Source organism: Charadrius vociferus, unplaced genomic scaffold (genome assembly GCF_000708025.1).
Source record: "Charadrius vociferus isolate BGI_N301 unplaced genomic scaffold, ASM70802v2 scaffold1, whole genome shotgun sequence".
In the NCBI taxonomy this organism is placed as follows: Eukaryota; Metazoa; Chordata; class Aves; order Charadriiformes; family Charadriidae; genus Charadrius; species Charadrius vociferus.
In genome coordinates, this window is record NW_009647680.1 from 4,824,553 (window position 1) to 4,852,342 (window position 27,790).

A 27,790-nucleotide genomic window follows, 5' to 3' on the forward strand; every position below is an offset into this window, starting at 1 on the left:
GCAGGGGGGTTGGAACTAGATGATCATTAAGGTCCCTTACAATTCTATCCATTTTATGATTCTATAATTTTTTTTTATTACTTCTGTTAATTACTCTTTATTTCATGAGAAGCCAAGCAGTACTAAGGCAATGGGCATCCTCTCGATGTTGGGGCATAAGGTGGTGCCATGCTGGACATTAGCTCAACAACAGCTCTAAGACCCAAAGGACCTTTCCTCCTAAAAATGACAATATCTTCCACACACCCATGAGACCAAGAAATGGCTTTAAGGATCAAAGTCTTGGATTTACACAACACAAAACCCCACCCAAGTCCAACTTAACGTTCATAAATCATTCTTTCAATTAAAAAGTACAGGTGACGGAGGAAGTTTGTGGCTGAGCTGGAAATTTAATCTGGGAATCCCAAAATCTCAGTGTACACCTTCAACATTCAACTGACTTTTCTCCATTATTTTTATTTTGCTACCCTTTCAACACAGCCTGACACAGGTTTTATTTGCACTATTGACAGGTACCGCATATTGAGCAGTAAACTTCATTGATTTCCCCGTGATAATGTAGATCTCTTTCCTGAGATGTCAGTACAGTGGGCATGGCTGGATACAGGCTAATAAAGACCTGGTTTCTGTCACTGTGCTGTGTTAGCAATGACATTTCAACTTGACTTTTCTTGGTTTCTTTTTTTACTTACTTTTTACCAGCACTGGGAGAATCTAATTTCTGTTTTATATGAAAGATTGGGAACTGTGAAATGTAGTTGCCTACAAAGTCTTTTATAGTGCCTAAATCACAATTCACCACTGCAAAAAATATTATCTCAGGGGTGCAGGGAGATGTTATTTTAGACATGAAGTCACCCAGTCATGGATATGAGACAACTTAATCATAAAGTTTGAATAGCTTGGTTTGAACAGCACTCATCGGTGGAAGGTTTCCCACAAAGAAATCTTGAAGGAACCACAGCTCAAAAAGGTTCCTAAAACCTAGGAATGTCAGACACACAAAGAAATGTGCAAGAATTGCAATCTGCTGATTTGCAAATCATGAACAAAGAAAAGGACTAATTTCCCGAATAGATTGTTCTAATTACTTTTCCTTCAGCTTTATTGTTGTATTCAGTGCTGGACCACAATGGCTATAGTGAAAGAATGAAAACCAGATTATAATAGCTTTAATTCCTTCTTGTTTCTGTAGGGTGGAAAATGTTAATTCAGTTGTGGAGTTCCCCAGATTAACACCACTATACGCAAAAATCAATTAAAACTTCCCATTTAATCAGGGTTCTCACACAGGAAGACGTGAGTCATCATGCTACTCAGTTTTGTAGCTTTAATTTTGATCTAGACCATCTGTCAAAATTCATATGAAAGAAATTCAAAGGTTGGCCAGAAAGATGGTATGCAGATTTGTCTAATGACAATTTTTTGCATCATAAGTTCTAAGACACCTATGCCATTTTTCTCATAATATCCCCAAAACTAGGCAAAGGTGTATGGTAAAGTGAAGAAATATTGAAGTTTGACAACTTTGTGGATTTACCAGCAGGAAAGACACAAATGTATTCTCTGAGAATTACAGGAGTGAGAGGTTTTAATGTTGGGAGTTTAACCTCAAAACTGACATGAATTTTTGAGACTGTCATGGTAGGGGTTTTTTCTACCTCATTTCCTATCTTCCATATAACTTTGAAAATCATGACTTTATATCAATTCCTACATTCATATTTGGTTTCTTAATTTCAGGCACTCAAAATTTTGAGTTTTAAATTCCCTCAGTTTAGACTTCACAATTGTAAAGATGATACTTGCCCTCGGTGGTTGCAAGTATTTCATAGACTGCCTGGCAGTTTCTGCATGATGATGAACATATTAGTGCTGTTTCAGATTTATCCTGATAAGAAAATAGGACTGTGTCCTTTAGTTTACTTAACTGGCTACATTCTCTTCTTCAGCAGCTGCATTAAAAAAAAAAAAAAAAAAAAAAAAAGAAAAGTTAAAGATGTTTCTTAGGATTCCAATTAAAGAGACTGAATTTATTGAGAATGCTGGAAAGAAAGAAAAAATCTATTTTTGCCCCAAAAGGCAAGCAATTATTTAATTCTTTGGATAATGATAAAAAAGATAGATATAAAGCTGATTAGTGTTGACAGATGAGGTCATTATTAAATGGAGGTGTCTATATAGAAAGTAATAACCATTACTTTAGTAAAAAAAAAAAAAAAAGAATTATTCTCCACAACCTGGTTGTGCTATCTTGAAAAAATAAACAATGTTCAACAGTATAAACAACTTATTTAAATAGCAAGAAAATAAGCACAAGAAGATATGGCTGAAATTTAAATAGATAATTGACTTTGCCTGTGCCCCAGGTATGAACTTCGTTGTTTAAACCTTTGTATTTACTTTGCTGATCCCTGCCTAGTAAAATGGTAGGCTACATTTACCTCCGTGACAGAAAATACATGAAGTCATAAGCCAATGAAGCCACAAGCCAATGAAGCCACCTCCAGTGACTTGTGAGGGTCTTTTCATTTTTTAATATAAGCTATCCACAGACAGTCCCAAGCAGGTATTATTATGAAATGAAGACGCAATTTTGTAAGATATGCATAATAAAATTGTAAAATCAGCCAAATAAAGAGAATAAAAAAAAAAATCCAAAATAATTTTTTCTCCATTCATTTCTATCAAGCACTAAAACATCTCCACCCCTTCGCATACACTTAGTTCACAATGAGGTAAAAATTTTAGCATCAAGCCTACTTTCCATTTGCAGATTTGAACATACTTAGTTAATCCAAATGGGTGTCACTGATGTTGCAAAGTACATTGATTTTCTGCCCAGCTGGAGCACTACAGAAAGTGAGAAGTCTGGAGACTTATTTGACTTGATTTTCAGTGTAATCAGTTCCCTGCCACAGGAGAGCTGCCACAAGCCACCTCTGAACACCAAGAGTCACAGCAAAGAATTTAAAATGCATCTTTAAAAGGAGACATGTAATGGCCTCCGAACACAAGGGATTCTAGAAGAATTGGATTTGGCTTCCCCTCTGGGAAGTCAGATATTTTTTTTTTATTATCTAAAGCCACAATTCAGTAAAGTTCCTAAATAGGTGTGTGAGTTGATCCAGATGAGTAACTCCACTCGACGACCATCTTCAGGTCAGAAAAGGCTAATCCAATCCTTTGGTATTGATTGCCTTTGGACTTTTGAAGACTAGGTGCCTATGTGCTTGCTTTCTTATAGACAAGTGTCCCCACCAGAACTCAAACTCCTCCTACTTTTTCCTCCTAGTGAGGGTGTTCTACAAATGCATCTTAACACAGAGCAGAAACAAAACCCAAGGCAAGCAAAGTATGTTGTGACACGCTGGCTCAACTGACGTTAGTAGAAAAAGTCAAGTTTTAAAAGTCACCAGGAGCAGAAGCATATTTATTACATTTACCAGTCTGTTAAATGAATCCTTTTGCCTCCAATGCTAAGTGATCTCATTTTTCTCGTGCTGTGTGAAAGCCATGGAACAGCATTTTTTAAGATGTTACGTAAACATGGAGCAAAACCAGAATCCACATCCCAGGTATCTGTGATCTAAGTGTAAGACAAGAAAAAGCAAATAAATAGAGGCTGATGCTGATGAAGCAGTGCAACATCTTAGTTTGACTGGCAGAGGTTGCAGACCAGAAAAAAATGTTAGTTTCATGTAAAGTCACAACAGAAACAAGAACCTGAAAGAAGGTGATAGGGCATTTGTGCAGATATTTACAGCAGGGTCCTGACATTAAACACTGTGGTTCAAAGCAGGAAGGTAGAAAACACCAAGGGAAAAGTTGGAGGCTGGGTGATCACAAAGATCAGCCACAGAGAGGACAGAGAGGGCATGGAAAGTGAGGAAAGCAGCTTATGTTTGACGTGCTTGGGAGCAAGGAGCCAGTGGCGGGGTTTTATAGGGAAGAACATGCTCAAAGTGGCGAAAGTGGAGAATAAGATTTGCACCAGCATTCTGAATAAGTCTTAGCAGGATGCAAAAATCCAAATATTCCATTCGTGATTTAACCATGTGGCTGCTCTGACATAAAAACACTTTTTCCAAGGGTGCAAAAATTGACACAGAAGAAGGATGTCCAATGTATCTCCAAGCAAGCAACAGGATTAAGAGTGAAAGAGTTTATTTGCAGAAGGCGAGATTAGGGAGATTTGGGATAAAAACGAGAAAAGTTTTGCAGCTCAAAGTACAGAAGTGCACATAAAATGTAAATGTAAAAACTATCTACCTGTTTTCTGAATCTCATCCAGCTCCAGCTACTTTTAATGAGGTCAAAAGGACCCACAGAAAATCCCAGAGTTTCAGCTGAACAGAAATATGGTTTAACAAATGGCCCTTTTGGGTTTCCACATAAAACTAAGGAATAAAACATGATTGTCTAGTCTTTGCAGTGCAACATGCCAACAAGCTGTTGGTTAAATCTAGGTTCAAATGCCAAAGTTGGTTGCATCAGAACCCAGCCAATAAAAAGACCAGTGCTGTGAGAACAGGAGGGTATTTTCTGTATTTCAAGGAATATCACATTTAAACCTCATAGTCCCCAAACTTAGCATTCCTACACTTTTATTTTTAGATTGCAAACAAAAACAAACCAAAACAAATTAAGTTTCTGTTTTTTAAACAGTGAATTAAAGGGCATTATAATTCTCCTGAATACATCCTCTCTGTCACTCAGTTTGATACTTGATATATTATGTCTCACGCATGTTCACTGGCCAGCTGAAGGATGGTCCAGCCCTCATTTTTCTGGCCAGTATTTCAGACCTGGAGCTGAAGCACAGTTTATCACTACGTTTACAGTGATGGTCAGTGTGGTCCAGAGATTTCCAAAGGCAGATCAGCTGTAAGGCATAGAACCAGATCTGAATTTTCTAGAAGCCTGATGTAATCTGAGCCAGGAGCCTACACAGACATGTCACTATCTTTTGTTCAGAGAAAGAAGCAGTATGGCACTGAGGGATGCTATATGCTCTGTTATACCTATTTGAAAGACTTTCCGGTATGCATTGATCCTGTAACTCAAACTCTTGAATAACTTCACTCTTCTCACTGCTGTTGTTGAATTCATCAAACTCCTCCAAAATCTGACTACAAAGCTACATCTATTTTTCTTTAACTTTATGCTCCCTGCCTTCCTCCTTTCATATATTAGGTATGTTTGATGATACACCATGCTACGGTGTCTTTATTCCTTATATTATAATTCCTTTTCTCATTGCCTTTCTGAACCTTGAAAACTATTTGGAAGAGACTGATACCATTGTACAGGTAGACCATGTCTCTCCAGCCTTAAGAATAAAAGTAAATTATAATTAAATGTACTCAGATTATATGTATTTCTTATTAGATGAATGAATTGGAGTAGCTCCTGTCATTCTTTTCTCTCAGCAGTTCCACTCCCTGTACAGATTCAAGTACTTCATATAAGCATGTTTACAAGTACAGAAAGTTTTATGCCATCATTTAATGTGCTTTTGCATGTGTAGGGGTTGTGGTTTATTGTAATTTATGACCAAAGACATTGAATTCTGTAGAAAGTGAAAGGATAGTAGTGTTGTTAAGAAAACAGAGTGAAGAAATACGTATCTATTTACCTACCTTCTCCTAGGACTTACTGTCACTGTTAATCTTCTTGCTGATTTTACTGAACTTGACAACAGAAGCCAGACTACCAGCAGTACATAGGCACTCAAGGCTGAAGGTCAATCTCTAGTCAGATTTATGAGAGCTCTGAATGCACCTTGCTCATGTAGGCTTAAACAGATGTAAAACACCAAAGTCAACTAAGTACTTGAAAAAAAAAACATCTTTAGAAAGTCCTCTATGCACTTTAAGACACTGAAATTGGTTCCTCAGTCATTCTCAAATTTAACATTTTCATGCTAATCATCACATAAAGTGTAACAGTGCTGGTATTGGCTTTCAGTTGAGAAGAGTGATAGTTAGAATTGGTCCAAAACCTTTGGAGAGTGGATTGCACTGCGAGATATTTGCTTGTCAAATTTGAAAAATGTTCCATAGCAGCATGTTGATTCAGTGACACACACTTTGAAAGAAAAAGCATTGAAATGAGTCATTTTTTGTTTTCTCATTTCATTAGTACTGAAGTGTTTTGTTTCAAGTTTATAATTTGCCTTTACACTGTTTCAGTGTTATGCTATGTTTTTTGCCTCAGTGTCAAAATGACATTTTCTACTGTTGTCAGATCTCTTTTTTTTTTTCCTCTGAATGTCCTTTTCAGAAAACATAAAATTTGATCTTGAATTTTTTTATTCATTTTAAATAGAAAAAGACATTTGAACTACATGGAATTTCCCATAGAGCAGAAAATATCTTTGTCAATCTGAGAGCTTGTAAGAAATTAAATTAGGGAAAAATAATAATAAATAAATAAATACATACATACATTCATTTGATTTTTAGCAGAAAAATACACCTGGAACCTTACAAATAACAGAGAACAGAATGATACTTTTTTTCACATTGCTTTAACAGAAAGCTCTGATGACAGATTTTGGAAAAGCTTCCAAAAATAAGTCTTTTTCTGCATGTTTAAACAATGTTAACTTAATTAGGTATGAACAGTATGTTTTACCTTGGTTCACATATACAGCTTTTCCTCCATTTTATAAGACGCCGATCATTTCTTCACTGAAAAGACATGCATATTTCTGGGATGACTGACTTGGTGCCATGCCAGCCAGAACACGCAGATCCAGGGAAGGTTACTGATGTGTTCCCAAGGAGCAGAACTGCGACAGCACGGTCCCATGACAGACCTAAGAAGTCCCACACCATAGTTTGCAGCAGACAGGACCTGCTATGTCTTGGTTACAAAGGGCAGCCTTTTCCCCTGTTTTTTTTTTTTTTTTTTTTTAAGATATTCATTAAGACAAAGGGGGAACAACCAACCAACCAAAACCATTTGCTGGTGGGCTTGAACTTCAACTACTGCTAACAGAAAGTGAATGCGGGACTATTTGCTAGCACAACTACAACTCATTTCTGACAGCCTATTGTCTCTCAAAACAAAAATGAACACAAAGAATCAATGAAGTCTTTAATGACATATTTATGGAAACTATAGGGAAGCGAACTTGTGAATTAGTCATGAGGAAACTTTATGGGATAGTTGGAAACTATAGGCTGTATTTCTGGTTTCCTCTGTGATGTCCTCTAGGATTTTTTTTTGTAAACAGCCTTTTGATCATTGAGAAATTTTAAAATAAAAAAGTGAAATACTACCCATTTCCCTTTATTTCAGTGTTAAACCTATTGTATAGCAAAAACACTGCTCTGCACTTTGAAAAAAATATTCTCCCATATGCTGTCTCATATTTCACTCTCTTGTTTCTCCTCAGAGAATGAAATGAGAGGGGAGCTGCCTGGAACGCAAAGTATTCTCATTCTTCCTTTTACCCTTTCTCCATTCTTTAAAATTCAAAGCATTCTCAGCTTTGAAAAAGTTAGAAAGTAGGAAAAGCATATTGAACCATGGTAATTTTGCACTCTTGCATATCCCGGCTTGATGAGGCTTTGTAATGTCACCAGCTGGCAAATGGAAAAAAAAATGCATTTCATCTTCCTTGAGGGTAAAAAATAGGGGAAAAACAGAGAAATGACAGGTTTTACATCAAAACTCCCTAAAATAATGACTTCTATTGAAAAATGTTTTCTGTTTGTTTGCATGCCAAGTAGGGGAAAAAAAAGCAGTGAAATTTCAGAATTTCCTGCAAGAGCTGATTTTGGTTTGGTTTTCCTTATTGGGGGTTGGAGGACGGGTGTGAGGGTTATTAATTATTCCCACCACCACTGCTCCCCTCCAGCGGCAGCCACTGTCACCTGCGCTGTTCTCACGAGATGCAGCCCCAGCCCTGCGGAGCGCGGCAAGATCGGCCCCGGAGCTGGGGTTTGCTGGACAAAGGCTGGAGCATGGGAAAAGCTCAGCACCCCCCATGCCAAGGACAGGCTCACCCTGCACCGGGGCCATGAAGCGCCCTTAAGTGCTTTCTTGGCCCAGTGTCCATAAGTACACTAATAGCTTTTTAAATAGATCCAAGAAATGAACTGTTGCCAGTTGGAATCACCTTCTTGGTGAAAAAACATGTTTCTTTTCCATCATCTACATATTTCTGTTTTGGAGAAGTGACAACAGAAAAGAACAAATTTGGATGAGTTTAGTGCTGGGCAGTCTCTGCGTGGTTAATCCCAGGTCCACGGCTGCTTTCAGAGCCATCCCTCCCCAAAGAAACTCCCGGGTTCGTGCTCACAGGCTGCCTCAGGTCAGACTCCACAGCTGTGGTGTGCACATAGTTGAGCTTGCCTTCGCATGGCCCCAAGCCTCGGAAAAACTAGCAAATTCATGAGGTGTTGCTGAGTAGCACTGTGCATGATCCCCCTGCATAGCCCACATTTATCCTCTGTTGTGATACCGCCAGAGTGTCCCAAACCGTGTCTGTCCCGGCAGTGGGGACAGAAAAGGTGCGGGTTACAACGCTCTGAGTTTGCACCATTCTCAGGCTGTTCTTTGCCTTTGATATAGTCACAGTCCTATAATAAAGCTGGGAACACACATATATATCCAGACATACAGAATATATATTTAAGCAGGAAAAAGCATGGATATTAACCACCTTCTCCAGTGGCGCCAAATTCCTAAGCTGATATTTAATGCATTTAACAGTATTGAAAAGACTCACCTGAGTCCTGTATAAATAGATTCCTAAATGATCTACAGAATATTTACATACTAATATTTCCTATGAAATACAGGATAATTTGACTCTCATATCAGAGATAGCCTGATAGCACCTAGAAATTCCCACCAATAACAAGCCCATTGCATTAAGCAGAGGGAAAAAAGGAAGATAATGTGAAGTAGTCGTCTTCCTGAGGAATATTTAGTCTAAAGAAAGATGACACATAAAAAACATTAGAAAGGAAATATTATTAGATGGGAAACTGAAGGACACGTGGGTTATCTGATTTGCCAAAGATGGGACAGGATTTATCTATGTAATATTTTGCAGACAGAAATGGCTATGTGCCTTCAAATCTGAAACTGCCTCATGACCTCACAGCTCGGAAAATAATAGGATAAGCCCTTATTTGCTTACCAAAATTACTTGGACAAGAAAGATAAGGGAATAAACAGAACAGAAATGAGGGATTTACACACGTCCTCTAACCACTGAGATTCCCTCATTTCTCAGAGAATTCCACAGTGTTTGATCATCTATGATTGCAAGTACTGTCCCACTTTCCTCATTAGGTATGATTCAATTCACCCTGCATTCTTCCAGTGCCTTGTACATCTTAATTGCAGGAGGCAGAATTTTTTATTTCTGCAGTGATTACCATGATACAGTGTTAATATTTATTGGTTCCGAGGTACTGCAGTATAGATTACTTTTTATAATCATTTGCGCATAATCACCAAACTCAGCACAGGTTCATAAAGAGGTTGACATTATTCCAAACAATGTTTAGGGGAAAATGAGCTATGTCCTGAAAAATTTGCTCAGTCCTACCACAGAAAAGGTACTTAAGCCTGTCAAAATTGCAATAAGAAATGACTGGAGACCTACAAAACGCAGCTTTGTACCTGGCCCGCGCACATTGTCACCTCCGTACCTCCAACTTCTGCTGTCTGCAGCATCCCGGGAGTGATGCTGAGTCTGATTGCAAACTCTGTGGGCCAAGAAAGGTTCACAGCTCAGGGAAGGTTTACTCTAAACTGGCTGTAGCCTGGCCCTAAGGTTTGAACACCTGTTTGCAGCTGTGGTGAATTAGGTACTTTCCTGGGGCATTTTATCTGGTTTAGCGCCTTTCAAAAGATTTGATATGTTGCTCTGAAACTGTGACTTTCCAAACCAAAGCACAGTGAGCAGGAAGGGTTTGGAGATTGGCTTTGAAAGCCCACACTTGAACTGAGTTAAAATGTTCATGTGAACGTCCTTTCCCACCCCATAGGAAAGCAAGATGTTTTTATTTCCTTCTTTGCAATTTTTTCTCATATGGGAATATACAAGATGCAGAAAACCAGCTCTTTTATAGATACGGGTTTTTTTTTTACTCTAACAGAAAAGGTTCTACTATGAATGTTATAATTAAGCATACGGGTTACAGTCTGTGGGTATTTATTCTGTGCCCAGCAATTCTGTATGAACTCCTCAACTTCTATTAGAATTTTTTTTCATTATTCTTGGTTAAGAGTTTAATTCATAAAATCAATTCCATTGAACATTACTGACATCATCATCATCAAATTCACCCATGACACCTCTCCATCTCATGATCATCCCATGTCAGGAAAGGTTCTTTACTGAAGACAGGACTCATGGATGAATTTAAGAATATGTGTTTGAGTTCCAGCAAGAGTCTAAGGTTACTTAAATCATCCCTGTTGCAGAGATAGATTTAAAATGTTTTTACTTTTTTGTCTGACTGAAAGACTACCTCTTAGCTTGTGTATTCAGCCTTCCTTTAAAACCACTCATAGGATCACTGAGGTAAATAGGGTTACTTATATGCTTTGTCTGACATGCCTAAGTACTTTGTGAAATGGGTTGAAAAATCACTTTCAGACAACTTTTTTAATTCTGGCAATTTTTAAGACCATATTACAGTACATTAAAGAGCAAACATTTTATTTAGTCTCCATTTTTGAGATGTTCCCCTTAACTACAGAGTCTTGAGGTGCTATAAACTGACAGTTAGACTTGGTGGGTTGGATTTGCCCCTCTATGATGAAGTGAGGCAGTTAACATCTCGGGGAAATGTTTTCTCCAGCTGTAGGAAGTATATTAAAATTCTTACAACATCTAATTCTCCCACAACTCCGTTGACAGTTGCCAGCAGCTTCTATGAAGAGCTAAGCAGCCTCATTACAAATCATCAGGTGAATTGAATGAGGTTCAATGTTTAAAGAAAGTCATAATAATAATTCTATAAGCACAAAGCCCAGCGGAGAGTGTTCCTGTAAGAATTAAGTTATTACATTTTTAAGCAATCATATGCAATAAAGCAGCTGAAATATTGTTTCATAATAAAGACCATTGCTGATGCAAATCTGATTCATTCTAATGGCTACTATAATTAACTGCACGGTTTGAGAGCTGTTAATTTTGAGGATGAATAATTGGTTAAACCAAGTTTTGTGTATTGCAATGTAATACGCTTGTTCAATTTTCCACTTAATTTCAATTAATATGGGTTTTACATGTACTCCACTGTTGCAGTTTTTATGCCTATTATTTTTAATTAGGAAAAAGCAATACCTTGGTAAAACAGAACAAATGAACAGCACTGTGTGTTGTGTCCTAGCTTTTTTTCCATTACAGATATTTCAATCTCATATCACTTAAGTATCTGAAATGTTAATCACTGCTCCTGAGGTGGACTGAAACTGGAAGTGACAGCTCCCATGTGAAACAGAAGGAAAAAAGGGATCTCTCAGTCCCCTCATTCACTTACTGACCTTTACACAATGATTTTCAGTTCGAACTATGTATCTTTGCAACCCATCCTGATATTTTTGGTATTCCAAAATATTTTAGTGATTTGAACTGTGTGGTGATGTTCTTGTTCACCGCTGAAAAGGTGAGATAGTAGGTGTACCTATTTTATGATGGGATCAATCACCAGCTGGAGATTCTTACTCTTCTCCACAAAAGGTGCCTAGACATGAGACTAGAGGCTGGTCTTCTGGATGGATATTGTTAAACTAGATGAGTGCCACCCTCAGAGTCATGTATTATTCTTCATTTCTTTCCAGAAAAAAATTGTCTGTCTTGTCTTTTCATGGCATAAATTACTTCTTACATTGTGCTGCCCCTGCAGCCCAGACAGGCAGGTGTAAGCTCCATCCCTGCCACTTGCCAGTGCCTCTATGGGAGGCAGACTCTCACAGAATGGAGAGAGCAGGTTTTGCATTCCCTTTGCTCCTGGCTGCCCACACAAGGGACTCCCTAGCTCCTAGGGATTACTGCTTGACTGATAAAAGGAGAGCAAATGTTCTAGTAGAGATCTTTGTTTGTCCTCCCTCCAGAGCCAAGTCTTTCCAGGTGTCTGACAAATTCCCAGCACCATGGATGAAGTTGCTTTATCTCTGGCTCTTCTCACTTCCCCAGTATTAAAGATCTGGTGGCTGGAGTGCAGCTGGCAGCTTTACTGATGACATATGAGGCAGAAAATCTCCAGCCTACTCTTCTTTAGCTGGGCTGGTGGTGCCAACAGAGCAAATCTGTGTCATGAATAACACTGGGTTATAAAAAAAAAAAAGGCCTTCAGGGTGCTGGTGAATGAATTTTTATTGTGCCTTTCACAGAAGCTTAAATAGAAAATAGAAATCCAGACATTATGTTTTAAAAGCCAAACAAAGTAAGGTTAACCAATTCCGGCTAAACAGACTCACTGCTTAACCCACACCATCACAGACGTTTTAATGCATTCGTCTGCATTGCATCACTATCCTCACTTCATAAACAGAAGGGAGCAAGAGACACAGAAGTAGGAGAGTTAGCATAGGAACTTTTGGTACGGTAAAGGCGTTGTACCTACGTCAGTCTGTCTGCACAGTATCGGTTCCCATGTCTCTGAAACAAAAGTGTTGTCTACAAGGTCACTACAGAATAGACCCCATGTTAGCATTTACACCTCAACAAAAGATTTCTCAGGATGAGGAGACATTTCTGCAGGCAGGGAGAAGTTACTGGATTCCCCAAAACATTATATTATAGTATTCACGATGCATGCTTTAAAAAAAAACACATGGAAGAGAAGTAGACGAAAAACAACATATGTGCGGTATGGAGCTGCACAGAGAAAGGCATCAGCTGGATAGTGAAATATTTAAGGGGAAGCTCTTCTTTCATTCTTTTTTTTTTTTAACATGGTCACTGTGTGTACTGGTAAGAGGTGTTTAGGACACTTAAAAATACATTTTCCACCATTAATAACGAACCCACCAACAGATGTCTGAAGACCTGATGGTATTTCAGCCCCATGCACTAACCACCCACTTTGCGATGTTCCCCGGCAGGCCAGATGACTCTGAGGACGCAGCATGTTCAGGACTCCAAGATGGGCTTTGTAATCAACGCAATATACTCGATGGCGTATGGCCTCCACAACATGCAGATGTCACTGTGCCCAGGCTATGTGGGCCTCTGTGATGCCATGAAGCCCATAGATGGTCGGAAGCTCCTGGAATCCCTCATGAAGACTAACTTTACCGGAGTCTCTGGGGATATGATCTTGTTTGATGAGAACGGCGACTCACCAGGAAGGTAACGTTGACATTTGTCAAACTGTTTAATACCAGACATGTTAGTTGTACATAGTAGATGCATGCAGACTTGACATCAGAGCTAAGATCTAATACTTTTATTTTCACATTTCCTGACTTTCTGTGCTTATTTTTCCAAAATAACTTCTTTTTTTTTTTTTAATGGGCATTTTTTATGATGTTTAAGGTTAAAGACACAAACTTTGAGGCATGCAATTTTTCTGCATGAATTTGTGCTTTCATCTGTATCATTTAAAGGTATTACTTCTCACTACAAACCGTCAGACCTTCAACTTTATGTTTATAGATCATGATGGCTGTCAGAGCATTGCTCTCTCTCTGGGTGTTTAAATGTATGTCACAGAATCACAGAATCACAGAATCTTCAGAGTTGGACGGGACCTCTAGAGATCATCTAGTCCAACTCCCCTGCTAAAGCAGGATTGCCCGGAGCACATTACTCAGGACTGCATCCAGGCGGGTTTTGAAAATCTCCAGAGAAGGGGACTCCACACCCTCCCTGGGCAGTCTGTGCCACTGCTCTGTCACCCTAACTGTAAAGAAGTTTTTCTGTGTATTTGAATGGAACTTCCTATGTTCCAACTTGTGCCCATTGCCCCTCGTCCTGTCACTGGGAACCACCGAGAAGAGTGTGGCTCCATCCTCCTTCAACCCACCCTTTAGATATTTGTAAGCAATAATAAGGTCTCCCCTCAGCCTTCTCTTCTCCAGGCTAAAGAGTCCCAGCTCTCTCAGCCTTTCCTCATAAGGGAGATGCTCCAATCCCTCAATCATCTTGGTTGCCCTTCACTGGACTCTCTCCAGCAGTTTCCTGTCCTTCTTGAACTGTGGAGACCAAAACTGGACACAGTGACTTCACCATGTGTTTGATTGAGCGATAAGCAATCATAGCATAGTTCTTTTATTAAGATGAGTAAAACAATATCAGAAATATTTTATTGATTTGCCTCAGATTTTTTTTCCCATCAGAATTATTAAAAATCTGCCTCCATATCTTCCAAATAAAGCCTTTCCACTTGCATAACAGAGTAAGCTACTAATTCATACTGTGCTACTATAAGCCAAATTGAATTTAAACAAAGCTGCTTTTGCTGAAAACTTACATACATGTATATACATACATCTATGAAATATAAGACAGAATATAAGGCACAATATAAGATGGGTAGGAAAAGGTAAATCCATTGGTCAGAATACTTTGACATTTCTGAAAATTTCTGCAATTTCAGAACTGATTTTTTTTATTATTATTATTTTATTTGAAAACCTATGAACTCAGCATTCTCTCCAAAAGAGAGTAGGACAGCCATCTACAAAGCAGTCTGTTTGTGTCTCTGGAGACACACAGTTTCAAACTCTTCAGACTCAGACTCTAAGTAAGTGCACTGTGAGCTGGTAGGAGAATTCAGACACAAACTGGCAGAAACCCAGGAAAATTTCAGATGGAAATTTATTTTCAGCATTGTTTTGGTGAGCAAGGCTGTCTTCCGCTAAACATTTCTATTTTTATAAATAGCTGAGTGCTGAAGAAAAGTGCTCAGTCTGGATTTTTCTGACCAAATTATTTTTTAAAAGACTCACCCCAGACTTCTTTTAAAGGATTTCCATTTGGTTTTAATGGTGCTCAGATGCAGTGGACGGCATCTGACCTTATTGCTCTCTGTTTCACTCATTTCTTGCTGAAAGACTTTGACTGCCACAAATAAATGATACGTGGCATGACAACATCAATATCTAAATGTTGCATAGAGACCTTTATCTTTACCTTTTCCTCATGTTGGCAGGCTTAACAATAATGATTTAATTCCATTTGATGCAAGGAATTTAGTTGAATGTCTTGGGTCTTTTAAAATCCAATTCTAAGAAAGATGATGAAGAAATCACATCATGTGCAGTCGTTTGCTCAGTGACAGTAGGACATTAATGTTTCACTGAAGAGCATGGGGACACGATGTTGATTTGTGAACCTAAAGGATAACACAACTTTAAGAAAGTCCAGCCTCACTGGATTTGTGTGAGATACGGCAGTGCTTTGTCTACTCAAACTAATGGACTGTGTGTAGTGACAAAATGGTCCCAGTTTGTTTACCTTTGGAACTCTTCTACAATAGTCACATCATTAAATCCAGTCTATGTGCTTAAATTACCCCCCATTGAGCCAAAATTTAATTTTTCATGATAAAGAAAGCTTTATAGGAAGCTCCATCTCTAATGCCCAGGTTTTGAATAGTTTATGGTCTTTTGAGCACTGTCAAACACTATTTGCAACAGCTGGGAGATGGTGCAGTCGTGTTGGAACAGCTCACCTCCCCCGTTCACTTGCATTGATAGCTGCATCTTCACTTTGTAAAACGGAAATATAAATCCTCACAGCTGTACGGTGATGGTGGCAGTGCTAAGCAGGAAATCAGAACATAAAAAGCCTTTCTGACCTAGATAGCTCAGGATTTTGATGTATGGCAAAAGGGTTTTGATATTATACAACAGATGATTAATCCCACAAGATGCTTCGAATCCTGGCCCTATTCCAAGGTCCTTTATGTGTATGTTGAGCTTTAAGCAGACAGTCAGTCTAGTGGAAGTCTTGTTTTAGGTGAGAAATGACATGGGAAAAAACAAATGAGTATGGAAGGAACAGCCGTGATTTCTCAGGAAGATAATAACTATCTGTAAATATTGCCAAAACTCCAAAGAAGACATTGAGAAGGCAAGAAAAGACAAGAAAAACAAGAAGCAGATGATTTGGCTGTGCTACGAATAGAATATGGATTCTCAGCAACTTCATGGCACTTCTGTTTTGAAAGAAGTGTTTTGCACTGTGATTAGGGCACTGCTGGAAATGTGCTATTGCACCATCTGGTCTCTCCTATCCTAAAGTGACAAACAGTCCCTGTGGTGTCTCAAGGAATCTCCAGGGAACCAGTGACTCGTGACCCTTCACTATAGCAATGGACTTACTGAGTTTGGCTATTACTATCAGTCCACCAACGCTGTTCCCCACAGAGAAGAGAGACACAACATATCGAGACAATAGTTTATTCACTTCTTAAGGTTTCTTTCCAGTATTCCCCTTGGGATGTAAGCATGGAACTACTACTGGAGGGATAATTGTTTTAGGTCCTGTGGTCTGTTAAGCATTGGCAGTACTTTCGTTCATCTGCCCATGAAACTCTGAATTGACAGCTGTAGCAAAGCAATACTCAGATGAGTGTTACAACGTCTTGGCAATGCTGAATAAAGGCTCCATGGTGGCTTTTGGGCAAACTTTTTGGTTAGTCTGTTCAGTCCTTGAACAGACTGTTACTATGCCTGTGAACCTCAGAAAAAAACCTCTTGCTTTATAACTATATGTAAAAGCCTGTTTATTCAGGTTTATGTGTGTGTTATCTGGCTTCAAGTCATTTGTTTCAGTCTGGCATTCACATCTCCAGTTGTGATGAGGTCATTCTCAAGGCTGTGGGCCTTTCCTCCTTTATACAGGAGAGAAAGTGAAATATTCCAAAATCCAGGAGTATCATAATTTTTTTCTTCCTAGCTGTGTTGTTACCCATTTCTTCTTCTTTTGGAAAGACTCAAGAATCATATAATATGGGTCATATCATATTGCCCATTCAGTCAGTCTCCACTTTCATTTTCTTTCACAGGTTGCTTGCAATCCTGACCCAGACCTGTGTGTGATTTTGGCATTGAATCCCTCCCAGAGTTTCCCCACTGTGACAGTTAGACTTTATTTCCTGATGAAAAGCATCCCGAGATCCATAGATGCAGAGTATTACAGAACAGTTTTACTGTCTTTTTTTTTTTTTTTTTTTATGTCAGCATGGGAAAAATATTGATGTTAGATATAGTATAGCTACTACTTCTCAGTCTTAAAAGTGTTTCCTCAAAACTTAAGAGAGACAGTCGAGTATCTTAGTTAAGAGATTATTTGATTTAATGAACTGGTTCTTTTACTTATGTGTACATTGGACTTCACAAATTACATTCTGGCATAATCACTCTTAATCCACCCCTGTCCATATGCTTTGCCTTGGGGCTTGATTTTGACCCTGCTGACAGGAAAATGTTGTCTTCTCATTTGTTATAGGTTTTCTAAACCTATGATTGCGTTTACCTTCTCAGTCTATATAGTTTTCTTATTTTCTGTCAGTGAATTTCATGTTGCTTAGTCAGATTACTGCAAAATCCACTATAGAGGGCGTAAATAAGAGCATGACCTTATCACTTCGGGAGTTGCCCAACTTTCCAAGCGTGCCTTACAAGTAAGTGCTAAAAGAACTGACCAGTAGGGCAGAAAGGTAGGCTGGTGTTCAGCCAGTAGGAGGCTAGTGAGTCTCACATTGCTCCACAGACTTTCTGTAAGACTGTGGGAACTTAAAAGAAAGTAGGAGGAAGAGTAACATGAACCCGAAAACTCTGATCTTAACGCTCTGTTCCCAGATAATGAGGTGATCTGACCCAAAAGCAGCCTAGGTTTGAGACATGACTACTCTTTCTCTTCCATACTTTACTGTACAAGTTCTGACCACTGAGAAATTATATAAAAACGAAGGGGATTGCATGGGTGGGAGAGAATAGCATTTGCTGCTTCAATGCTGTAGAAGAAAAAGGCCAAAAAATGGCAAATCTCAACTTCATCCTTCAAATGCCTGGACTACAAGGTGCCTCTTGACATGACGATCTCCCCAGATCCTCCAGCAAGCCCCAGGGTCCTGGAGTCTGTGCCCGAAGAATGATGCCTGATCCCTCTCTGGGTGCCACACCAAATTGCATCTTGCAGTCTTACAGTACAGGCTGTTTCTTTTGATCCCACAGGCTTCTACCTCACTTTAGGAGCCTAGCTGTCTTCAGGCTTCCTCTCTCAAGAGGAAAATACGCACCTGCAGACGGTGAGAAACACTCAACATTGGGAATTGCCATTATAAGTTTAGATTTCTCTGCATCTGCTGTAGAGGGAGCCTAGGACAGCTAGGGTTCCCTATGCAGTTCGCTTCAGTGCTGAAAGTTACACAGGATGAATCCTGTCTGGCTCATTTCAGTGTTTTATTTAAATGAATATAATGACTATATTCAGAAGCTCAGTCACTTAGCCCCAAAGTGTTCAGGGAACGTTTGTGGTGATAGTAGAAAACAATTTAAAATACAAAGGAAAAGAAAGATGATGATATCACAAAAATCATTGGGAGACACGGGCAAGCATAATGCTTGAAATGTTGCCTTCTTTATTTCAACAATCTTGATTTTGACTGTATAGTGTCCCTTTAATTTGAAACATTTCATGATGTTCTCCTCAACTCAGCTATGTCTCCCTTTTGTGTTTCCAAAGATATGAAATCATGAATTTCAAGAAAATGGGGAAGGACTACTTTGATTACATCAATGTTGGCAGTTGGGACAATGGTGAGCTGAAAATGGACGATGATGAAATATGGTCAGAGAAAAATAATATCATCAGATCTGTGTGCAGTGAACCCTGTGAAAAGGGCCAGATAAAGGTAAATATTTTCTCCGTTTACTTCAGTTGTGTAGAATGCATAGTCTTGAAATTTGAAAGCAAGTTTTTCTTGACTCTTACATGGAGACAGTATCCCACATCCTAATTAAAATATACAGACTTACGTATTGAGTTCTTACTTGTATCATAGTCATCTCATTATTTTCATAAGTTGCCATTTTCTTGTACTCCTATATGTGTGAACTGCTGACTTTTTAATAGTTATATTCCAAATGGTTTAGAATAGGTATTGTTTGGGGTTTATTTTCTGCATATTTTTACACCATCTGATTGAGTGGAGTGTAAATCCTTGACTGGGACTTGTCAGAGCAATTGCAGGTAAACTATAAATAATAATTGCTATAATTTCAGTGCTAGAGATAGACACCTAGACTGGAACATTATTACTCAGACCTGAAGTCTGTGGTATCATCAGAGAACAGTGATAGCTACCACTACTTAGAACTTCAGGAAATGGAGGTAACATTTTTTTTTTTAATCATACCTGGTTTACTGCTTCTTTGTTTCCCAGGTTTTTGATTTTTCCATCCTCCCTTTCCATGTTGCAGTAAGTAAGGAGGGCAGATGAATCTGTCATGCATTAATTGTACTCTATTATCCTTCATCATCCCCTGACACTGCAGAACAGTTAAAATACTGCAAGTCCTTAGCTTACATTGCAGCCTGTGGACTGAGGGGATGGGCATGGACAACAGAGTGGCTCAGACTGAAAAAAAGCAGCTGCAATTTCTGACATGTCTCACTGGAAGGTGGATAACTCTTCTCCTATGTTAACATGGAGGACTGCAAAACTGGGAAGCAGCTACAGTGAGGGGCTGATGGGAAGCTGACCATGCTCTGCAACACAAAGTGACTCTCTTCAGTCTGAATTTTCCAGAGTTTTAGGACGAAGTCACCATGTTGTATTCACTAACTGGCTTTTGGCAAAGTCAGTAAGTGAGTTTCATCAGAGCAAATGTATATGTCTTCACTGTAGGCATATACACTTATATGAGATTTCTGAACTTGCTTTATAGTCAACGGAAATATTATATTATTCCAGATCAGGAGTCATCTCACCCTCATGTAGGCTTTGAAAATGGTTAAGATGAATCTTGGTGTAGAAATACTTCTTTCTCTTCACTGATGGTAAAAGGCACCCAGACAGGACAGTTGGTTCAGACAGGAAGATGCCTTCTGTAGACACATAAAGGAAGTAACTTATCGGGGGTCTGATATTAGCCTGCTCCAGCCACAAAGTCACATATGTGAGAGGACAGAGATGGACAAACAGATAATAACTTCAGAATTGGGTGGCTCTGTGTTCCTTTGTGAGCTGTTGCCATAACACAAGTGATGGGAAGTATCTTGTGATCTTCATTAACACAGTCTCCTTCCACCTTCTGCCCATGCTCTCAAGGATTCTCCTCAAAGGATTCTTCACTATGAAGTCAATGCATCACACACTTAGGCACATGCTTGAAGTCCAGTGTCTGAAATGTTCTTTATGCCCCTTGTTAGGTTATTGATTATAAATCTCAAAGTTTACTTCACAGTCCTTTATCTTCATGGTCTTCACAGATGATGGGGACAGCTTGACCTTGCCAAGCTCCTCGGTGGTTTTCCTGCAGAATTCTGAGGGATTGAGTTATTAAGCAGGAATTTGAAACATTCAATGTAATAGAATCATAGAATGGTTTAGGTTGGAAAGGACCTTGAAGATCATCGAGTTCCATGAAAAGGAAAGGAAAATAACTTTTTTTAAAAGAGATTTATTTTTGTTAAAAAGGACAGATTTACAGTTAAATGCTACAACAGTTGTTCAAGAAATGAAAAATAAAAGGATAAAGAAATAGCTGACTAAGCAATTTAATACACAAAAATCTGACCTGATTCTGAGTAGTGAACAATTATTTTGATTCCTAGACAAGGATACATAACACTTCTCTGGATTAACCCCCAGTTCGTGCTGGTTAAGAAATGATCAAGGCATCTGTTTTCTGATAGATTTGTCAAATTCCAAGTATTTTATAGATGACGTTGATTTGGTGAAAAGTTTAACAGAAAAGTGTAAACAAATTGTTTTGATAAAAAGTTTAGGTGTTTTGATAATAACATATTTTGCCATTTCATTTTCTTGAGTATTTCATACGTTGAAAAATTATGGATTTTTAAAATACATCAAGTTTACCAAAATATGTGTCTAAAAATTAGCACAAACTTTCTGAGAATTTATTTTCCCAGACAGAAGAAATTTTGTCATTTGTTCAACTTTTCATTCTAGTTCAAAATGAAAGAAATTCCAAGATGTGAATTATTCTGGAGAACAGATACTCTGTTTTGCAAGTAGCTCTAGTGTCAACACTTGCAGAACAAATCACTTATGCTCCCATTATTCTGCCAGTTCAGCTATTCACGTGTGGGTTTTTTTTCTTTTTATACCGTACAATTTTAAAAACAAAACCAAAAATTGAAGTTTTCAAGTCCCCATGTTGCTGATGAAAATTACATAATTTACACTTTTTTCACTGCAGCATTGCAAAGAGCAATCCAGTCCTTTTTCATTACACTCCTTTATTTATTAAAATTGCAATAAAGACATTTGGTTTTGAAGCCACCTTCTGAATTCATCATTGCAAAAAATACATAAGTCAGCCTACTTCTTATGCTATAATTGGGAGTATTTGTTTATACATTGTTTGGGAAGAGCAGCGAAACTGGGAATGCTTTATTTCAAAAGAAAGACATATTGATAAGAAGCACAGATGTTTTCAGTGCTCAGAGATGATAAATAAGGATCTTGAAAAAACTGCATCTCAATCATGAGCGTGCAATAACATTTGGCACCAAATTTTAAAGTGAGAAATCAGGTCATATGGATAAAGATAACATCCTCACTCTTAAATGTTAACTAGAAATGCAGTAATTAAATAATTCTGGAAAAGGCATGTTTGGTTTAATTCCTGGAAAAAATCAGTTTTAACAAATCACTTACAATTGGATGAAAAATAAGCATCCGAAACTCTTTGGGTAATGAATCCTCAGGGAAATAATGCTGTTGAGATGATTCCCTGTATGGACCACAATGGAGTGAATGACATACTGTGAGTATAATGCACTGGCTTGTGTAGGCACATTGTCATCTATGAAATTTTGAGTTGTGCCGATTCTAAGAGGGGGAAAAAACATCTTATTTTCATTTTGTACCTCCGTTTATACTTCTGTCATGTTGATGGTTTCTTTCTTCTGGTACATACATGACAGGAGAACTAAGAGCTTGTGTCATATTTTGTATAAACAAATATCATGAAAAGAAACTCCCTTTAAAATAAAATTTAAAGAAACCCTTCTATCAAAGATATTAAAGAAACCCATCTATCAAAGATATTAAAAAAACTTAATTAGCAACTGGGGCAACATGAATGTATGTTTATGTTGCTAAACCAAATGTCAATTTTTGTCTCAGGTGATCCGTAAGGGAGAAGTGAGTTGCTGTTGGACCTGCACTCCTTGTAAAGAGAATGAATATGTATTTGATGAATACACATGCAAAGCCTGCCAGCTTGGCTCCTGGCCCAACGACGACCTCACAGGTAAGTAAGTTGTGGCTGTGCTTATGTTGTCAGTGAAAACATTAATCTGCTGAGCTGCAGAGACAAATGCCAGGTACAAGTGAGTACGAGGACTGTTTTGGTCAGATTGAACCCAGGGATAAAGTTGAAATTTGAGATGGTATTTGTCTTCTCACCTCAACCTGATCCAGGAATCGTTGGTGTAATTCAGCTGCTTTCTAAAGACCTGAATTAGCTGATCTAGAAATAAATAAATAAATAAATAAAAATAGCCCTGGTTTTGTATTCAACCCTGTCCTAACATTTAGCTGGCTGTGCAGATCTTGTCCTTCCCCAAACAAGTAGAGAAATTAAGTCCTTGTCACAGAAATTATTAAGGGAGGTCAAATTTTAGACTTTTATTTTCCTCCCAAGAAGGTACAGAAAAGTCATGCAATGCTTTCTTTTCTAATCTGAAAAAAGTTATGAACTAGTCGCTGTAGTTACTGCTGCTAAATGTGGAAGTGCTCCAAACACTTAGATTTGCGTTAGTTCTTTGCTCACCAGCGAGTCTGCTAGAATTCAGGGATCGTGTTCGCCTTGCCATGGCGTAGATCTCTGTGCTTTTGCAGAATATCAATTTGACTACTTTAGAGATAAATTACTCCAACACTTGTATCCCACAGCCTCTCTTCTTTATCACTAATAAACAGAATTCAATTCAAAGGCTCAGAGCATACACCACTTCAAACCGCTGTTCGGGAATCAGGTTCTCTTTGTGCCAGGCTCTGTATAGACAAGGGGAGAAGAGACAGGTTTTTTCCAGAAGTGCTCACAGACTTGATTTGCATATAATTGCTGTGGATGGAGAAATTTTTGAGGTGAAGAAGAGGGAAGACAAAGGGAAAAACAGTTTGCTGGGTGAATTTATAGAAGTCTGTGTCAGGCAAAGCTTGGCTTATAGACAGATTTTTTATACACAAAGTTAATCTTTTCCTGGTAAGGAATGTTGCATTGCTGTAATATATGAACTAGCTTACCTAATCACTGCAAAAATATCATTTCGCCATGAAACTGATGAGGTATTTACAGAAAATGAAACTTTATCTGAGAAAAAAAAACAATACACTTTTACCTGAGAAAACTGAAACAGTATTAAAACGGATTTGCAAGTGCTCTTCCAGCCCAGTCCCCCAGCCCTGCCTCCCCAGGCACTCAGCGATTGTCCAGCAAAGCCCTCTTATCTCAGGGAAAGCTTTCTCATGTCAGGAGAAAGGAGAAAGGGAGAAAAAGAGAGCTGTCCCCACGTGTCCCCCAGGGCAGAGTACTGAGGGTGTGGTATAAGCTCAGGTTCACATCCCAGCTGGGCCATCCAGAAGCCTCCAAAGCCCACGTTTCAAGGACCAGGCCACCACACCAGGCTGGTCAGTTTATGAAGGTCAGCTCGTGCAAATGGTCAACTCTTCAACCACTGGAGATCTTGTATGAGTTGTGGCAGATCCCAGCTCACGTCCCTGTTTCAGTGAGCACCCGAAGTTTTACCCAACGCAGATCTGCTGGAAAAGGAGCTGCTATGAGTCAGTTAGGAGGGAACTTGCTCCAATAGCCTTATCAGACCAACAGAGGACCCACTTATGAAATACCAGTGATGCCCATTGACCTGGTGAAGTTTGGGTAATCACCCTGTAAGCACCATATGTAAGGCAAAGTGGAGGGAACACCCATCACGTTGGGCTTTGGGCTCTGTGCTTTGAGCTGGCTCCCCAGGATATACACATCTCCACGACGCAGGCAAAGAATCACTCTAGTCTTGGGCAAGGATTTACCCTCTGAAGGTCTTACTTTGCCCTCAGCACGGAAAAGCAGGATGGGGTGGCACCTCAAAAACTCTTATAGGATGAGTCAATGATTTTCCATCCAGCTCTGACTGTTTTAAAGGAAAGTAGTTGTCTTTTAATCAGGGCAACTGCTCTGTGTATTACATGAGCTGCTACATTTTGCAAACAATTCATCTGGCTTTAGACATGCATTTTATGCCTTTATAGGGACCAAAGTCAATACACACATAAAACAACCCCTCAACATCAGTTCCAAGCAATGTTCCTCCAGAGGTCTAATCCTTGTTCCTCAGCCAGGCACAAATTCAAGAGGCACTATTTGGAAACCAACCCACCCCTTGGCATCCATGAGCACAGGTGGTGCAATATGCACTCCTGGTAACAGGACACCCATCACCATAGCTTCATGGCTGTCTATTCCCCACCTAACTTACTATGCACATGATGGCTGAATCTTGTCTTATCTAGCTTTGTATCAAAACCAGATTTTAAAAATTCCATTCCCAGCTTATCATAAAATATATTGAGCTGTATTTTTAATGATCATATTTATAGTCCCAACTTTTGCAGCTTGTAAAAAAAAACCTGCCTCTCAGTCTTGTTTACAATGTAACATTTAGTAATATATGTGAATTAAAAGTAAGAAGAGGGAGATGTATTTTGTATTCTGGCAAGGAAATCTCCCTTCAGGTTTATAAAGCATACACCAATCTCCTTGAAATGTCCCTACATCTGATACTGCGGCAGTCTATGTTTCTTTGCTGCTTGATAAAGCCCTGTCTTAGGTAATGTCAGCTCCACAAGGCTGCACATACAAAAAGCTCATTGGAATAAGTCTTCCTTGCATGATCACCTTCAGATGAGAGTCCTGTAAATATATCAGCCACGTGCCTGAGAAGGCTTTCAACATTGAGCTGCACCTCACTGTTTGCCAGAGATCTGAACTTGGATAAAAACATTTTTGGATTCCTTTCTTGGCTCACACAACAAAACATTACTCCATCTTTCTTATCCTCAGTGACCAGCATCAGTTTTGTGCCACAAACTTCACTATACAAAATGTGTAATGGCAGGGGTGTTGCTCACAGAAAGGAAGAGAGATTAATGCTTTTTTGCAGGCACTTGTGGGATATCAGAGTTCAGATGCCAGAGGGGAGAAGACAGAATGGATGCCATACATGTAGGAAAACAAAGTTATTCTCAGAACAGAAAAAGACATTGGAGTTCTGAAGTAGAAAAAGGTACGGAAAGTCTAAAGGTAGGGAGAAAGACAAGCGGGAAGAAGAGTTTCTCTTGATTAAATCAGTTACTGGAAAATATGTCCATCTAGAAGTGAAGCTGAGGTGAGAAAGGGAATGTTTAGCCGCCTATATTTTATTTCCTCACAAATTTCAGTTTCATTGCATTTGCATACAACTTTCCCCAGGGACCAGGATCCTCCTTGGACATAAAACTAGTCATTCTCCTCCTTTTCTCCAATTTTATCTGTACCATCCCAACATGCACCCTATGTCATTTTCTTCCTCCCAGTTTGGTATGAAGATGTGTTTTCCAATCTACTGTAGCTCCCCTTCTCCCCCATGTATTGTGTTAGCAACATCCATACATTACAGCACAAATTCATACATTAATATGGCCAGTGTGCCTGAGCCACATACTCAATTAGAGCAAGAAACTCACAGGTTTAAGTCCAGAAGTATATGCCAACTCTTCCACTGTTCCTCAAAGCCCTTCTTCACATCATATTCACGGTGGAGGGAAGAGAAATAAATGCCAGGCATGTTTAGACACAAATGAAGGGATTTTCTTAACATTGAGGATCAAACATAAATTAAATAATTTTTTTCAGTGGCTTGATGAGAATGGCTTTTTGGTTCTCCAAACACCCAAGTGGACTTTGAGGACATGGTCTTCTGCATTCAAAAAGGATAACTTGGAAAGACCAGATAAGTTTTGTCCGGCATCTCAGAGCTTTTTCACTGGATGTAGGAACATCTTGGTTCAGTTAGCACTACTGTTTGTGTAAGGACATTTTTGAGGTGGGAAAGAGGCACTTATTCTCTCTTTCTGTGATTCAGGGACAGCATACAACAATAACAGAAACAAAGCTTTATCTAGTGACCTCAGGGACTGCAAGGAAAGTAGACAATATTAATTTCAGTGTCACTCAGATTATCTTCAGGCTGTATTGGCATTTTTCTCATTCTCTGCATACTCCAAATACACTGATTATTTGATTTTCTTAATTGGATTCCCGTTAAAATAGAAGCTGAAATATTTTGCAGCTCTTGAAATGTTTTCTTTGCCATTCAAAGATAAGGCTAAATATCAGAAATATACATTTTTAGTATAGTTACAAAAATGCTTTCACCAAATAAGGTAAAGTAGACTCAGGACAGCAGCTTCATGATCTTGTCTGCCTGTCTGAAAGCGTCAGATAAGAGCTGGATATCCAAACAACCCTTGAATGGAAAGGATTGAAAAAAAGGGCACCCCACCTCTAAGTGACACAACAGCCATTTCAAAGAGCTCTGACAACACTGATGTTGTATCCCACTTGGCTTGTACCGATCTGGATTCCTCACTGAGAAGTGAGGACGACTGTGTCCCTCATCCTGAGGGCATTGATCATACCTCCAGTGAGAGCCACAGAAAACAGAGACTACCAGGAGTCGCTGCTGTCTCTTGACTCTGGGCACCATCTGGGACAGCTCGCTGCTGTGGCTTGTGTAAACCACCCGAGGGACCAAGGGCAGGGACGATGCTCGATGTTGGATCCAGGTGGACCCCCACAAGGGTTTGGTCTACTCTTGCTGCAGTGTGCTGACCCAGGCTGTGGCAGAAGCCACAGGGGTCTGAGACCTGGGTGTCTCGTAAGACTGGATCCTGCTCCTCCCCAGCAAAAAAAGTCATCCGTACCTTGCCTGAAGGGTTTTCAAATGGTAACTACTTGTTGCCATCAAACTGCTTTCTTGTATTGTTGCTTGCAATAAAGTTACAGCCATTGGTAATTTCAGCAATTGTCTGACAGTTGTGAGCACAAGGCAGAACACAATTTAGCCTGTGCTGACATCGATTTTGCTGCTGAAACATGACTAGCATCTTGCTTTTGACTATAATTGGTAAGGCTGTAATTCAAACTGAGGGTAGAAGAAGAACATAATTTTTTATCTGGATGTTTTTAGCGTTATAAATGCACATCAGCAGAAATAATGTCCAATTTTCACCCTGATTTTCTGTGTCCTGTATTTCTCTTTCCTTTTTATGTCTTATTCTTATTCTTTATTTCGTATTCCAAATGAAATGTAATGATTTCCATAAATCACTCTCACACCAATCTCTTGGAGAAAGGTAAGGATCTGCTGAGTTAACTGTTCAGGTGGCAATATAATGACCAGGATCTCTGGCTGTCATTCTCCCCCCTCCCTTGTTGCTGGGTTTGTGGTCTTTTCTTCCCTCAGTTGCTTGTCCCAGGGAAGGTGTGGATATTAGCTTCCAGTCCGTTTACAACCCGAGTCTCCAGCATGAACAACACAGTGTTCCAGGCTCAA

General features: G+C 39.1%; 1 protein-coding gene across 1 annotated transcript in view; it reads left to right on the forward strand.

Moving 5' to 3' along the window:
• GRM5 (glutamate receptor, metabotropic 5) overlaps window positions 1-27,790 on the forward strand; it is a 276,118-nt gene that overhangs the window by 218,712 nt on the left and 29,616 nt on the right. Inside the window, exons 5-7 of the mRNA XM_009881188.1 lie at window positions 13,090-13,336; window positions 18,683-18,851; window positions 22,317-22,443. Coding sequence (XP_009879490.1) covers window positions 13,090-13,336; window positions 18,683-18,851; window positions 22,317-22,443 — 543 coding nt within the window. The remainder of the gene's footprint in view (window positions 1-13,089; window positions 13,337-18,682; window positions 18,852-22,316; window positions 22,444-27,790) is intronic.